The sequence below is a fragment of the Artemia sp. Qi Xiang Cuo genome, chromosome 16 (assembly GCF_049724085.1).
Source record: "Artemia sp. Qi Xiang Cuo chromosome 16, ASM4972408v1, whole genome shotgun sequence".
Taxonomy (NCBI): Eukaryota; Metazoa; Arthropoda; class Branchiopoda; order Anostraca; family Artemiidae; genus Artemia; species Artemia sp. Qi Xiang Cuo.
Window position 1 is genome coordinate 15486738 of NC_142809.1, and position 17362 is coordinate 15504099.

The window sequence follows — 17362 nt, forward strand, 5'->3', positions numbered from 1 at the left end:
CCAATCCCAAAAATGTCCTTACTGAAACTGTCATGGAAGATGGAAAAAGTTAGAAATTTCTATCAAGAAAGGGTAGTATCACCATCATACTACCATCCATGCCCCTCCCAAAAACGTCTTTACTTAAAGGTATCAACTACGTGTATCCATGGCTTTACTTCACTATTCTACTTATAATTCAGGTCTTTATTTCTTTGTACGATTGAGCAGTGATTTCTGACCATTAGCTATGCATAGGGTATTACTCAGGAATTTTGCACATAGGTGTGCAGCCAAAGTATATTTGCTGCTTGGCACATTCAACAATGAAGGTTCAGACTGCCAAGAGAATTTGCCATTTTTTTATTTACAAAACTCCAACAGCATTTTTTTTTGCTTTTGATTTATTCTTATTTATTTTTTCGTTAATACCAAATGCAGTAACCTTCACAGAGCTTGTCCCAGGAAACTTAACAATAATTCAAGACAAAGCTGAAATTTACTCTATGATAAGATACACTTCATAGGAACAACTAACAAAATAGTCGATGGGAAATGGAAAAAGTTGGCGATTTCAAATGAGTAAGGGTACTATCCCCATTATACTATTATGCTACCACCTATGCCTCTCCCAAAAATTCTTCACTTTAACATAGCAACTGTGTATATTTATAGTTTTACTTCATCATTCTATTTATACCTCAGGTCTTTATTTCTTTGAAGATTGAGCAGTGATTTCTGAACATTAGCTTTACATAGTGTGTTGCTCAGGAATTCTGCACAAAGGTGTGCAGCAAAAGTCTATTTGCTGCTTGGAACATTTGAGGGTAAGGATTCAGGCTGCCAAGAGAACCTGCAGTTTGTTTTTTCTTTATTTGTTTATTTACAGAACTTTCATGGTATCAGTTTCTTTAGTATTATTTTCGTAATATATTTTATTTATTATTTTTTAGCATTAGTTTTTTTGTTGTTTTTTTTCTTGATATCAAATATAGGAACTTTCACAATGTCTGTCCCACAAAACACAACAGCAATTCACAAAAAAACTGAAATTTACTTTATGACAACAAACACTTCATAGGAACAACTAACAAAATACTCATGGAAGATGAGAAATTTTTGAAATTTTAAATAAGAGAAGGCACTGCCACCATATAAACTGTGCATCAAATCCTACCTCATGAACAAACAGGTCAATTTTACATTGAACTTGTCTGGTCCATTGTCTCAAGATGGCAAAAACTTCAGAGATAGTTGTAGTTGATGATGACACCAGACTTCTACATCCATTACATTCTGGATCAAAGAATGATAGATCCATTTTTCTACAGTCTGAACATAAGGGTGCTTCCTTTGGTGGATGAATCTTAGGCTTTGTGGAACCAAAATTTGGCATCTCGCCCATTTTACAGCTCAAGAGCCAAAATATTGGATTGCAACTGAAAAAGAATCACATAATTTATGCAATAATGAAACAAATATCTAATTGTTCCAAAGTATCAACATATGATTGAGCATAAACGTCATAGCAGCAGTTACAGCCATTATTGGTGAATATGTTTCAGGGGGGGGGGGGGAGGATCAAATGTATTTTGCTGATTGAGATTAGAATCTTGGCAACTGAAAAAACACAGAGTAACTCATTAATTAGGTGTACAAAAATTAAACACAACTAACCTGTGGTTGCCAATTCACGGAAATGAAAGGGGGAGGGGGGGAGCAGAAAGGACTTTTTTGTTTTTATGACAACACATAAAAGATTTTTCAAAATCCAGGGGGGGTGATATTTTTTTTTTTAATACAAAAAACATAATTTTTTTCAGTTTTCAAAATCTCCCCCCCACCCCCCAATTGGCAGTCCTAAACAACCAAAAATAAACAAATCATTAAACAAATGAAAAAAAATGTATTTGTTTTTTTCTTTCTTTAATGTATTTTCTGGCAAAAACCAAAAAAGGTAATGAAAAATAATATTATTCTGGTATCTAAATCAGATTTAAAAAAAAAAAAATTAACCATGTTTTACAAATGGACTTAAAAGGGTAAAATAAATTTTTTGGTTCTAAATGTTGTGAACTCTTTTACTCAAACTTGTAAAATTGTTCTAAAAATTTAAAAGTGGTGTACATTTCAGTCAACTACCTATTGATATCTAACTATTTATCATGCAAGCATAATTTTATGAATGCTGTGGGTGACAAATTCATAGTTCTTTATTTGATTTCATAGTTATTATTCTTTATTACATGTTCAAAACATTCCAGTGGTCAAAAAAACATACACTATTCTGCACCTTTATGGAATAAACTTTTTTATAGTTAAAATGAAACAACAATGTTTGAAAAAAGGTAAAGGTAGACTTGCAGTTTGAATTTGAAATTGGTAGTCTACTTCCTAGTCTCAGAAAATAGACGACCAATCTTTAACTTGAACAGCAAATCACAGCAAAATCAAATTTTGATTTTTTGCAGCATAGGTCTACCTAAATAAACATAGGCTAGGCCTAAATAATAGTCAATGCACAGTTCAAATTTGTCCATTAAATTTGAGCTTCAAGTCTCTAAGTGCTAAAAAACATCCTAAAATGCACAACATACTAAAATCATTCTTCCTGGAAAAAACTGAATGTTTAGTCAGTAGACTGTTTATTGTCCCTGGATGCTGTTCCTTGGGATCATCTTAGCTGTATACTGTGACCATTAGCCAGAGCAAGTGTTTTCCCATAGAAGAAACTTTAAGCAACAAGAAACCTCAGCCTTATTTCCTCTTGTTGGCCCTGATTCAAGAACCAGTGGTTCTGGACTAGAGGTCCAGAGGTTCTTTTCCTCATGGATTTTCACTGAATGGAGCAAACTCTCTGAAGATACAGTTTCTGCTAATTCTATTGAAGTTTTTAAATGAAGGTTGGATGCTGAATGGTCCTCTAGAGAGTGGAAACTCAATTGGGAAGTGTCAAGAGCACAGAATCATTAAATAACACTGTAAACAACTTATAAATCATCAATCTGGAGCCCCACAGGGGAAAAATCCTTAGATTGATCCAAGCTTCAATTTAAGGTAAAAAGGATAGGTCATGTAAAAAAGGACAGAAATTGTGTTCAGGATTTTAGTTACTTCAAATTCAAAATGAAATGAGACTGGAATGTTTTCAAAATATCCAGAACTAACATTTTCAGTGGTATTAAAATTTTCCAATTAGATCTTAACCTGGCTAGATAAGGGGTAAATTTGTCCTTCTCCATTAATTTAGCTAAAATGAAAGTTACATCATCTGCGACATTTTTATGGGTTTTCCAAATATAATTATTGTTTCAAGGAGGAATTCCATTTTGAGTCTTTAAAGATGGCCCAAATGGTAGCTTATTTTTATCATTACACACACACAAAAATGACAAACACTAGAAATGATATTTAAAGTGGAAAAAAAAATAGACCATTTCTATATAAATTAATTTGTAAAAACTATATAAAAAGACACACGTTTATAACAACCTAATTCCATAGGAATTTGAATTTATAAATATTATTTTAAAAAGTCAAAGATTTTCATGACACCTGAAGAAAATGTCACATTTCCAGCATAACAAACTTAGCTGTAACCTAAAAATAGCAACCACAAAAAGTAAGCAAATAATTACAGATTGCTTCCTTCTACAAAATGACAGGAAGCAGACTGAAGAAGATGTAGAAAAATATCAGCATGGCTTATCAAATCCGAGATGGCTTATCAAGGCAAGAGATTATATAATAATTTATCTATAATGTCTGCTGAGTTAAATGCCATAATCATGGCATTAGAACACCTTAAGGAAAACCAACCTTTGATTGCAAATTCAAATAATATTACCATATATTCCAACTCTCTATCAAGTCCTGAGTTGCTGGTCTCAGCTCTTCAATATAAGTTGGACATTGATACTTATCATTGTCTCTGTATTGTTGATAATCTTGCCTCAAGTGGCATAAAAACTTACTTTCAGTACATTCCTAGCCACTCTGGCATAAGTGGTAATCATCAGGTTGATGATATAGCAAAAAATGCTATAAATATTGACCAGCCAAGTGGGAGACCAATCCCAATTAGAGATATTTACCAATGGAGGCTATCAGATATTAATTTTAATAAGATTAATCCTATCCTTTCCCCTTTCCCAATAAGTATCTTTCTAAAATTTATCATAGAATTCGTTCTGGAACAAATGGACTAAATTTTCCTTGCATTCTCATATAAGTTTTCTAATTCAAGTGGTTCTATTCCCCTGTCCCCTCTTTGCAGGAATTGTAATATGAATTATGAAACTATTGACCATTGCCTATTTGAATGTAATATGCTGACGTCTGCACAACATACCTTGCTTTTTAAACTGTTAAAATGCTTCAGACACCACAAAATCTCACTATTAGCCAAGAGCCTAGCCAACTATACTTGCACACAGAGCACAGAAATCGATATCTATCATCTTATATTTGAACTCCTTGAGTCAAAAGATCTACTGAAAGATATCTGAGAATATCTAATAAATAAGAGACAACCAAGACAGTAGCTCTGTAGCCCGCAGAGTGAAGCAAAAAGAAGAGGGATAAATAGTACCAACTGAATAGCCCGCCTGCTGTGAATTAGAAGAAGAAATCCATTATATCAGTTTGGTTTTTCAAATTCATTAAATTACAAACGTGACTGTTTGTGAAGGTTGTACCTGCATTTATCTTGAGGCAGCTTCAATCTTTTTTTAATAAGAACATACCTGAATTTTTTCAGGTATATTTTTTCTGTTAGTCCACAATAGTTTATGTTCATTGATTTATTTAGTTCATATTTACTGTTATTTTTTTCAGGTATGTTTCATTTTCTCTTTTAGTTTATATCACTTGATATTTATCACTTTTACAGTTTTATTTACAGATATTTTTTTTTAATTTGTGCCTTAAATGTGTAGATTACATACTTCATGTAGAAAATAAAATATAAAAAAAATGAATAGTTTATATTTACTACCTTTTTTCATTGATTTATTCTGTTATTTCTCTTTTCTTGTAATTTCAGGGCTCATGGTATGCTGTCTTCAGCAGTAGTTTCCTCATTGCCATACTCCATGTGTACATTACAGTTCACCAAATATGGTAACATATGGTTATGTAACAATTCTGTTTGGACCACAAGGAAGAAACCGAGAAATCAATACAACTTCTCTGTCAGTAGCAGAAAGAAAAGTTCCACCCAAAGCATTGACATACCAGTAAATTAATTAATGCTGTTTATTTATCATTTTCAAGTTACTTGTGGAAGCATTTTTGTCATTCAAGAAACTAAAGATTGGGTCCAGAGCAAGCATCATTGGGTTGGACATCAAGAACCCATAGGAAATGATGGCATTGTTGAATAGAGGAAAGTGTATAGATTTGTTTCAAATATAACTGGAGGAAGCCACTCAGCCAAAAGTGCATCCTTGGAATAATTCAGAGGGTCAGCAAAAAAAAATCATAATATGTCTCCTGGAAGGTGCTGATACTATGAAAAAAGACAGAACAACTCTGACCCCTCTCATACAAAGATATACAAAACCAGTTTCAACAAGGAGTGACTGTTGGGTAGCCTACCCCAAGCTATCAGAACTTAGCTATACTGACCACTCAAACCAATTGTTTTGAAAGCTTTGTTGACCCTGAAGATTCAAACATCTGTGCTCAGTGTGTTGAGAGGCTATGAAACAATTTGAGAAAAAGCTGCAAGTACTTAGAGATGAGGAGTCTGTACCTGAAGATTTACATTGCAACATTCCTCTTCCTTGGGAACTACAAGCCTGAAAAGTATCTCCAACATTTTCTAATCTAGGCTGTGAAGTCACATCCCTCTGGGCCAGAGTCCTGTCCTTGCAGAGCCACAGAGGCTGAAGATTCCCATGAAGATAATGAAACAGATGATGAGGACCATGAGCTGGCTTCAGTCTCTGAGGATTTACAACTGAATCAATAACAGTGTGTTTCCCTTTTTTATATAGTTTTATATATTTTTTTTAATTCTATAACTTTCACAATTAGATTGTTGTGCAATTTAGCTTCTTTTCCCTCATTTTTGTAGAAGGGAGGAAATTGGTTGTTTTTTATTCTATTTTTCTATTACTACTGATATGTCACAGCATATTTTATTGCATACAAAACATGTCATTAAATACTGACACCAGGAAAAAATCTGAGATTTGAGAATTGCTTTTGAAATTTCAAATGCTTATTGAATTATTTTGTATGCATTAGGAATGAATCAATGCCTTTGGAGGTAAGGTTAAGATTAGTGGCTTTCCAGGAAGGAGGACACTTGCTAAAACAAACAGAGAGAACATTTTTAGATTGCTAACTGTGTACTTATTTTTATGACTTTGTCTGAGTTTTGGCATTTCATCCCTAGCCTTCCCCCTCTAATGATCTTATCTAGCCCTAGGCTATATAAGAACTATCCTTAAAAACAATGAAATTCTTGCCTTGGAATATGCAATATATTTATATTAATTAGACTATCATGTTTTCCTCTGTTATCATTCACATTTTTAACTTATTTAACATAGTTCATTTTGTCCAATATTCTGCACAATCAATCAGTCTAAACTGGTTTTTTCAAGACCATCCAGAGTAACTAGTTTTACAACAAGTCAATCAATGGAAAGAACAACAGACAGAAATTGATTATTAGGGCTATTTATGATTCCATCAGGAGGGAGGGGGCATTGACAGTGTTATGACTATTATATTGAAAAGGAGCATAAAATAAGAACCTAAGGCTGTATAAAGCAGGGAAGGCAGTGGATGAATTGTCAAAAATACAAACAAAACCATGAACAAGATCATAAAATTAGAAATCTGGACATGTCTCTCTTAATGTTCTAGCATCTCTCCCTTTGGAAAGTCATTATTCTTAAATTTTGTGAGTTCTTAATCAATTTTTTAACTTTACATCAGCCATAAATTTGCAGTCATAACTTTGCATCAAGGTAACAAGTTGCATTTTAGGGCCCTATTAAGAGTTCAAAATGGAATTTTCCCAGGAAGTGATTTTTATATTTGGGAAGTGCATAAAGAAAGCATCAGCTAAATTATTCTTTCTAGCTAAATTATTAAAAGGCATCTTTCTAGCTAGATTATAAAAGAAAAAAATTACAAGATTAGGTAGGCCTAATCAGAACACATGAATGTGTTGGTAACTATTATTGTATTTAAAAACAAGTGGTTTCACCAGCTTTTCAGAAAAATTTGATGTTTACAAAATACAGTAATTTAGCTAGGATGAAATTGAATACATCAGTTGTTGTCCTTTCTTATGCTCTTTCTTTTTTTTCTGGGGCAAAATCCCTTTTGAACTTTTTAATGGGGCCCCAGAAGGTAAAACAGTTTGAATCCATATTTCTTTTATTTTTTTTTTTTTTTTACTGTCTAGTAAAAAAAAAATTGCCATTTGCAGCTAATTGAGGAATGTTAATTATTATTTTAATAGTCTTAACTTGTAAAATGTCATTAAGAAAACAAATTTGCAAAATTCTGCTAGTACTGGAGCTAGTACTGGTACATTAAACATACTCTTTTATTATACGCTAAATAAGTCAAGTTAGGTAAATGCTAGTGAAATAAAATAAAATAGGATGAATATATAATAGTTTAGAAACAAATTTGGGCTATATATTTGCACAGTAGGGGGGGGGGGGGTACTATATATAAAAGAGTATGTTTAATGCACTTGTACCAAAGAGCCTGAATCTCTCAAAATGACATCATAACAAATATGACATTTTATTGGAGGGGTTTCTAGCTATATTAAAAATTTTTGCACATTTTTATTCAAAATAACATTTTAATATCAAGATTAAGGACAATAATAATTACCATTCCTGAATCAGCTGGAAATGGTAATTGTTCTTCTCTAGCCAGTTTTTTTTAACATACTTTTAAGCTTTTAAGGCATATGGGCTGTTTTAAGCCCACTTGTTCTTTAAGAGCTCAAAATGGAGTTTGCCCTAGAGACAAATATTGAATAATGAATATAAGTATGTTGTGTCCTGAAATGACAATTTTATCATGGTAAATTTGCAGTCTGTAAATTTACCATGAAAAAATTGTCTTTTCAGGACACAATGTTTGTAAGTCAATTATATGATTTGGTAAATATTAACCCACAATTATACTTGGATGCAGTATTCAACAGGAAACTACAGAGTAGGCTAGGGTTAAGCCAGGAGCAGATCTAGAGCAAATCTTGGGATAGGCCCAATGGAACAAGGGCACCAATAAGCAAAATCTTGGGGGGGGGCTGTGACAAAGCTGCTGATAATTGACTAAATTTATTCTAAAAAAAGAGTAAAAACAAGAAAAAACCATGGATAACAGGGCACCAATAAATAGGGCATGGATAATAGGGCACCAATAAAAGATCTTGGGGGGCAATGACCCCCCTAAGCCCCCCTGGATCTGCCAGTAGCTTAAGCTACAACTCTTTTCCTATTATAGCCAGGTAAATTTTTACCGAATCATATTATTGAGTTAGGAACAAAGTGAATACACCATTCAATGCCTTTTTTTATGCTGATTATGAATATAACAATCATTTCTATCTGAAATGAATTTCAGCCCCCCTAACCTAACCCCCACCCCCATATGTGCAAATATATATCCTGAATTGACATATATAGGGGGGGGGGGGGGTGCTAAAATTCATTTCGGTAAAATTCTATTTTAGTTACTTTTGGCTATCTTGGAAATGGGTTGGGTTAGGAAAATAAAACTTTCAGGGATGGATGTACATGCTAAGGTATGTACCGGTAAGGTACTTTGAAGTACTTACCTCCACTCATCCCCCCCTCTATATAATGGTAAATTACTGCACATTATTAGTTGTTTTTAACTCATATTTCATCCTATATTACTATCATAAATATAAATCACTGCTTACCTTACACAACTTTTGCTTTTAACCTTGTTCATTAAAATATATTCCAAAATCCTATTTAAATCCTAAGCCATTTAATTTTCAACCCATGCTGACTTTCTTTATGGTATATGAAACCAGGTTTTTTGTGATGTCACGCTTGCCTTATCAGACACCCTTACCCTTAAGGGTAGCAGGCACATGCCAAACAACTCTGTTGATAAGACCATTTAATCTGTATTAATTAGGGAAAGGATTTCACAAGAGAGATCAGTAAAAATAACCTAATCCTTTTTAGAGGACAAATTATGTCATGGGAAGATGTTTTTGAAATTCCCCTTCCACCCAAACTTAAAATTTTCTAAAATTCTACTTTAGAAGCTTTTAAAATATTTCTAAAGTACTAAAAGATAGAGTGCTAAAAACATCAGAATCGACTTCAGAGGACACGTTATATCACGGGAAGAGATTTTTTAAATCATCCTTCCTCCCAAACTCAAAATTTTCTAAAATTGTACTTTAGAAGGTTTTTTAACCATTTCTAAAGTGCTAAGAACTGGTGAGCTGCGCACATTGGGATTGACTTTCAGAGGAAAATGTATTGTACGATACTTAATGTATGGAATCCCCCTTCCCCCCAAACAACAAATTTTACGAAATTCTGTTTTCAAAGCTTTTTGAACTTTTTCTATAATGCTAAGAAATAGAGCGCTACAAACATCAGAATCAACTTTGAGGAAAATTTATGTTAGTGAGATTAAATCGTGTAATACTCCGTACCCCAAAGCTCAAAATTTTCCAAAACTATTTATTGTGAGATTTTTAAATATATCTAAAGAACGAATAGACGGTGCTAAAAACATAAAGATCAAACTCCGAAGATCCTTTATATCACGGGAAGAGGTTTTGAAAATCCCCCTTCCCCCCAAACTCAAAATTTTCCAAAGTTCTACTTTAGAAGCTTTTTTAAATATTTCTAAGGCGCTAAAACATAGAGAGCTACAAACATCAGAATCGACTTTAGAGGATAAATTATGTTATGTGAAGATATTTTTGAGAAAAACCTTCCCCCCAAACTCAAAATTTTCTAAAATTATACTATAGAATCTTTTAAAATATTTCTAAAGAACTAATAGATAGAGTGCTAAAACATCATAATAAACTTCAGAGGACATGTTATGTCACTGGAAGAGTTTTTTAAAATCCCCCTTCCCCCCAAACTCAAAATTTTGTAAAACTCTTCTTTAGTAGCTATTTAAATATTTCTCAAGATCTAAGACATAGAGTGCTAAGAACATCAGAATCGACTTCAGAGGACACTTTATATCACGGGAAGAGGTTTTTGAAATCACCCTTCCCCCAAACTCAAAATTTTCTAAAATTCTACTTTAGAAGCTTTTAAAATATTTCTAAAGTACTAAAAGATACAGTGCTAAAAACCTCAGAATCGACTTCAGAGGACACATTATATCACGGGAAGATGTTTTTGAAATCCCCCTCCCCCCAGACTCAAAATTTTTCAAAATTCTACTTTAGAAGATTTTAAAATATTTTAAATATTTCTAAAGCGCTACGACATAGATCGCTACATACATCAGAATCTACTTTAGAGGACACTTTATTTCATGGGAAGATGTTTTTGAAATCTACCTTCCCCCCAAACTCAAATTTTTCCAAAATTCTACTTTAGAAGCTTTTTAAATATTTCTAAAGCGCTAAGACGTAGAGAGCTAAAAACATCAGAATCGACTTCAGAGGACACGTTATATCACGGGAAGAGGTTTTTAAAATCCCCCTTCCCCCCAAACTCAAAATTTTCCAAAATTCTACTTTAGAAGCTTTTTTAAATATTTCTAAAGCGCTAAGACATAGAGTGCTAAAAATATCAGACTCGACTTCAGAGGACACGTTATATCACGGGAAGAGGTTTTTAAAATCCCCCTTTACCCCAAACTCAAAATTTTCTCAAATTCTTATTTAGTAGATGTTTAAATATTTCTAAAGCTCTAAGACATAGAGTGCTAAAAACATCAGAATCGACTTCAGAGGACACGTTTTATCACGTGAATAGGATTTTAAAATCCCCCTTCTCCCCAAAATCAAAATTTTCTAAAATTCTACTTTAGGAGATTTTTATATGTTTATAAAGCGCTAAAACATAGAGTACTACAGAAAGAGGTTTTGAAAATCCACCTTCCCCCCAAACTCAAAATTTTCCAAAATTCTAATTTAGAAGGTTTTTTTAAATATTTCTAAAGCGCTAAGACATAGAGCGTTAGAAATATTGTAATCGACTTCAGAGGAAAAATTATGTTAGGGGAAGATATTTATTTAATCCCCCGTCCTACCAACAAAAAATTTTACAAAATTTTAATTTCGAAGCTAATTGATATTTTCAGATAACTAAAATACCAAGAGCTTGAATAAAATAAGTCAAATCTGCATATGTTTAATTTTTTAATGTTTCGTGGGTGTATAACTCGCCAGTACTCCAAAAATCAAAATTTTTCAAAAGTATACAATGTGCAATATTAAGATCTGTCTAAAGAATTATGTTAGATTTTGATAAAATACTCAAAATAAACTACAGAAGACACGTTATATTACGGGAAGATGTTTTGTAAACAACCCGTCCCTCCCCCATCATTATTTTCAAATGTTCTTCTTTAGAAGATTTTTTAAATATTTCTAATTCGCTAAAACATAGAGCACTACAAACATCAGAATCAACTTTAGAGGATAAATTATGTTATGGGAAGATATTTTTGAAAACCCCCTTCCCCCCAAACTCAAAATTTTCCAAAATTATACTTTAGAAGCTTTTAAAATATTTCTAAAGCACTAATAGATAGAGTGCTAAAACATCAGAATCGACTTCAGAGGACATGTTATGTCACGGGAAGAGGTTTTGAAAATCCCCCTTCCCCCCAATCTCAAAATTTTCTAAAATTCTGCTTTAGTAGCTTTTTAAATATTTCTAAAGCATTAAAACATTGAGTGCTAAAAACATCAGAATCGACTTCAGAGGACACATTATCTCACGGGAAGATGTTTTTGAAATCACCCTTCCCCCAAAACTCAAATTTTTACAAAATTCTACTTTAGGAGATTTTTAAATATTTCTAAAGCACTAATAGATACAGTGCTAAAAACATCAGAATTGACTTCAGAGGACACATTATATCACGGGAAGATGTTTTTGAAATCCCCCCTCCCCCCAGACTCAAAATTTTTCAAAACTCTACTTTAGAAGCTTTTAAAATATTTTAAATATTTCTAAAGCGCTACGACATAGAGCGCTAAACACATCAGAATCAACTTTAGAGGACAATTTATTTCATGGGAAGATGTTTTTGAAATCTCCCTTCCCCCCAAACTCAAAATTTTCCAAAATTCTACTTTAGAAGCTTTTTAAATATTTCTAAAGCGCTAAGACATAGAGTGCTAAAACCTTCAGAATCGGCTTCAGAGGACACGTTATATCAAGGGAAGAGTTTTTAAAAATCCCACTTCCCCCAGAACTCAAAATTTTCCAAAATTATACTTTAGAGGCTTTTTAAATATTTCTAAAGCGTTAAGACATAGAGTGCTAAAACATCAGAATCGACTTCAAAGGACACGTTATATCACGGGAAGGGGTTTTTAAAATCCCCCTTCCCCCCAATCTCAAAATTTTCTAAAATTCTGCTTTAGGCGCTTTTTAAATATTTCTAAAGCACTAAGACATAGAGTGCTAAAAACATCAGAATCGACTTCAGAGGACACGTTATATCACGGGAAGAGGCTTTTAAAATCCCCCTTCTCCCCAAAATCAAAATTTTCTAAAATTCTTCTTGAGGAGCTTTTTAAATATTTCTAAAGCACTAAAATATAGAGTACTACAGGAAGAGGTTTTGAAAATCCACCGTCCCCCCAAACTCAAAATTTTCCAAAATTCTACTTTAGAAGGTTTTTTTAAATATTTTTAAAGCTCTAAGACATGGAGCGCTGCACATATTAGGATCGAATTCGGAGGAAAAATGATGTTATGGGAAGATATTTATGAAATCCCCCTTCCTCCAAACTCAAAATTTTCCAAAATTTTAATTTCGAAGTTTTTTTAAATATTTCTATAGAGCTAAGACATAGAGCGCTACAAACATCAGAATCAACTTTAGAGGATAAATTATGTTATGGGGAGATGTTTTTGAAATCCCCCTTCCCCCCAAACTCAAAATTTTCAAAAATTCTACTTTAGAAGCTTTTAAAATATTTCTAAAGCACTAATAGATAGAGTGCTAAAAACATCAGAATCGACTTCAGAGGACACGTTATATCACGGGAAGAGTTTTTGTAAATCCCCCTTCCCTCCAATCTCAAAATTTTCCAAAGTTCTACTTTAGAAGCTTTTTTAAATATTTCTAAGTCGCTAAGACATAGAGAGCTACAAACATCAGAATCGACTTTAGAGGATAAATTATGTTATGGGAAGATTTTTTTGAAAACCACCGTCCCCCTAAACTCAAAAATTTCCAAAATTATAATTTATAAGCTTTTTAAATAATTCTAACGAAATAATAGATAGAGTGCTAAAACATCATAATCGACTTCAGAGGACACGTTATGTCACGGGTGGAGTGTTCTTAAATCCCCCTTCCCCCCAAAGTAAAAATTTTGAAAAACTCTGCTTTAGTCTATATTTAAATATTTTTTAAGATTTAATAGCTTGAGTGCTAGGAACATCAGAATCAACTTTCGAGGTACCATGCTTTCATAGGACGAGGTGTTTAAAATCACCATTTCCCCACTACTCAAAATTTTCCAAAATTATAATTTAGAAGCTTTTAAATATTTCTAAAGTACTAAAAGATACAGTGCTAAAAACATCAGAATCGACTTCAGAGGACACATTATATCATGAAAAGATGTTTTTCAAATCCCCCTCCCCCACCACTAAACAATTTTCTAAAATTCTGCATCTGAATCTTTTGAGTTACTTAAAATATTTCTACAGCGCTATGAACTCGAGCGCAAAAGACCTAATAACAGCCTTTAGAAAACAATTTTACATCGAAGGACTATGTTTTTGTACTAAATCTTTCCCCCAAACTCAAATTTTTACAAAATTATACTTTAGGAGCCTTTTAAATATTTCTAAAGCGCTAAGACATAGAGTGCTAACACCATCAGAATTGACTTCAGAGGACACGTTATATCACGGGTAGAGGTTTTAAAAATCCCTCGTCCACCAGAACTCAAAATTTTTCCAAAATTCTACTTTAGTGGCTTTTTAAATATTTCTATAGCGCTAAGACATAGAGAGCTTAATCTATCAGACTCGACATCAGAGGACAAGTAATATCACGGGAAGTGGTTTTTAAAATCCCCCTTCCCACCAATCTTAAAATTTTCAAAAATTCTGGTTTAGTATCTTTTATAATATTTTTAAAGCACTAATAGATAGAGGGCTAAATAAATCAGAATGGACTTCAGAGGACACTCTTTATCACTGAAAGAGGATTTTAAAATCCCCCTTCTCCCCAAAATCAAAATTTTCTAAAATTCTACTTTAGGAGCTTTTTAAATATTTCTAAAGCGCTAAAACATAGAGTGCTACGGGAAGAGGTTTTGAAAATCCTCCTTCCCCCCAAACTCAAAATTTTCCAAAATTTTACTTTAGAAGGTTTTTTAAATATATCTAAAGCGCTAAGACCTAGAGCGCAAGAAACATCTAAATTGACTTCAGAGGAAAAATTATGTCACGGGAAGATGTTTTTGGAATCCCCCTTCCCCCCAAACTCAAAATTTTCCAATATTCTACTTTCAAAGCTTTTTTCAATTGTTCTAAAACGCTAAGACATAGAGCGCTACAAACATCAGAATCAACTTTAGAGGATAAATTATGTTATGAGAAGATATTTTTGAAATCCCCCTTCCCCCAAACTCAAAATTTTCCAAAATTCTATTTTAGAAGCTTTTAAAATACTTCTAAAGCACTAATATATAGAGTGCTAAAAACGTCAGAATCGACTTCAGAGGACACGTTACATCACGGGAAGAGGTTTTGAAAATCCCCCTTCCCTCCAAACTCAAAATTTTCCAAAATTCTACTTTAGGAGATTTTTAAATTTGTCAAACTCAATAAGAGTGCCTTTGCTAACCCAATCAGCCTCAATTTTGTGGTAATCGCTAGATAACAGGACGAAGTTTTTAACCTCACCCTTTCCCCCATACTCAAATTTTTACCAGTGAATAATTTCGACACTTGCAATATATATATAAAGTATTAAATTAGACCGTACTCCATGCATAAGACGTAACTACAGTGGACAACGAATATTACGGGAAGATGTTTTTGAAATCCCCCCTCCCCCAAGACTCAAAAATTTTCAAAACTCTAGAAGCTTTTAAAATATTTAAAATATTTCTAAAGCGCTACAACATAGAGCGCTACAGACATCAGAATCAACTTTAGAGGATAATTTATGTCATGGGAAGATGTTTTTGAAATCTCCCTTCCCCCCAAACTAAAAATTTTCCAAAATTCTACTTTAGAAGCTTTTTAAATATTTCTAAAGCGCTAAGACGTAGAGTGCTAAAAACATCAGAATCGACTTCAGAGGACACGTTATATCACGGGAAGAGGTTTTTAAAATCTCCCTTCATCCAGACAAAAAATTTTAAAAATTTTAATATTTTTATTATTTTTGTTTTGTTATTTTTCGCTAATACTTAGAGTTCTAAAAACATCAGAAGAGACTTCATATGAAAAGTTATATAATAGGAAGTTTGTTTTAAAATCCCCCTTCCCCCCAAACTCAAAATTTTTTAAAGTTATGCTTTAGTAACTTATTAAATATTTATAAAGCAATACATAGAGTATGAACAACATCAGAATCAACTTCATAGGACACGCTTTATCACGGGAAGAGGCTTTTAAAATCCCCCTTCTCCCCAAACTCAAAATTTTCTAAAATTCTACTTTAGGAGCTTTTTAAATATTTCTAAAGCGCTAAAACATAGAGTGCTACAGGAAGAGGTTTTGAAAATCCTCCTTCCCCCCAAACTCAAAATTTTCCAAAATTCTACTTTAGAAGGTTTTTTAAATATTTCTAAAGCGCTAAGACATAGAGCGCTACAAATATTGTAATCGACTTCAGAGGAAAAATTATGTTATGGGATGTTATTTATGAAATTCCCCTTCCCCCAAACAGAAAATTTTCGAAAATTCTAATTTAGAAGCTTTTTTCAATTGTTCTAAAACGCTAAGACATAGAGCGCTACAAACATCAGAATCAACTTTAGAGGATAAATTATGTTATGAGAAGATATTTTTGAAATCCCCCTTCCCCCAAACTCAAAATTTTCCAAAATTCTATTTTAGAAGCTTTTAAAATACGTCTAAAACACTAATAGATAGAGTGCTAAAAACGTCAGAATCAACTTCAGAGGACACGTTACATCAAGGGAAGAGTTTTTGAAAATCCCCCTTCCCACCAAACTCAAAATTTTCCAAAGTTCTACTTTGGAAGCTTTTTAAATATTTCTAAAGCGCTAATACATAGAGTGCTACAAACATCATAATTAACTTGAGAGGACACGTTATATCAAGGGAAGAGGTTTTTAAAATCACCCGTCCCCCCAAACTCAAATTTTTCCAAAATTATACTTTAGGAGCTTTTAAAATATTTCTAAAGTACTAAAAGATACAGTGCTAAAAACCTCAGAATCGACTTCAGAGGACACATTATATCACGGGAAGATGTTTTTGAAATCCCCCCTCCCCCCCAACTCACAATTTTTCTAAATTCTACTTTAGAAGCTTTTAAAATATTTTATATATTTCTAAAGCGCTACGACCTAGAGCGCTACAGACCTCAGAATCAACTTTAGAGGAAAATTTATGTCATGGGAAGATGTTTTTGAAATCTACCTTCCCCCCAAACTCAAAATTTTCCAAAATTCTTCTTTTGAAGCTTTTTAAATATTTCTAAAGCGCTAAGACATAGAGAGCTAAAATCATCAGAATCGACTTCAGAGGACACGTTATATCACGGGAAGAGGTTTTTAAAATCCCCCGTCCTCCAAAACACAAAATTTGCAAAAATTCTTCGTTAGTAGATTTTTAAATATTTCTAAAGCGCTAAGAGATAGAGTGCTAAAAACATCAGAATCTACTTCAGAGGACACGTTATTTCACGGGAAGAGGTTTTGAAAATCCCCCTTCCCCCCAATCTCAAAATTTTCTAAAATTCTGCTTTAGGAGCTTTTTAAATATTTCTAAAGCTCTAAGACATCGATTGCTAAAAACATCAGAATCGACTTCAGAGGACACGTTTTATCACGGGAAGAGGATTTTAAAATCCCCCTTCTCCCCAAACTCAAAATTTTCTAAAATTCTGCTTTATGGGCTTTTTAAATGTTTACACAGCGCTAAGATATAGAGTACTACAGGAAGAGGTTTTGAAAATCCACCTTCCCCCCAAAACACAAAAT

General features: G+C 33.0%; 1 protein-coding gene across 2 annotated transcripts in view; it reads right to left on the bottom strand.

The window, feature by feature from the left end:
* Nucleotides 1–17362, bottom strand: part of LOC148942614 (CAP-Gly domain-containing linker protein 4-like) — a 208731-nt gene that overhangs the window by 145016 nt on the left and 46353 nt on the right. For both annotated transcript variants that reach the window (XM_089102485.1, XM_089102484.1), the window contains exon 2: nt 1157–1418. In XM_089102485.1, coding sequence (XP_088958611.1) covers nt 1157–1384 — 228 coding nt within the window. In that variant the 5' untranslated portion in view covers nt 1385–1418. The remainder of the gene's footprint in view (nt 1–1156; nt 1419–17362) is intronic.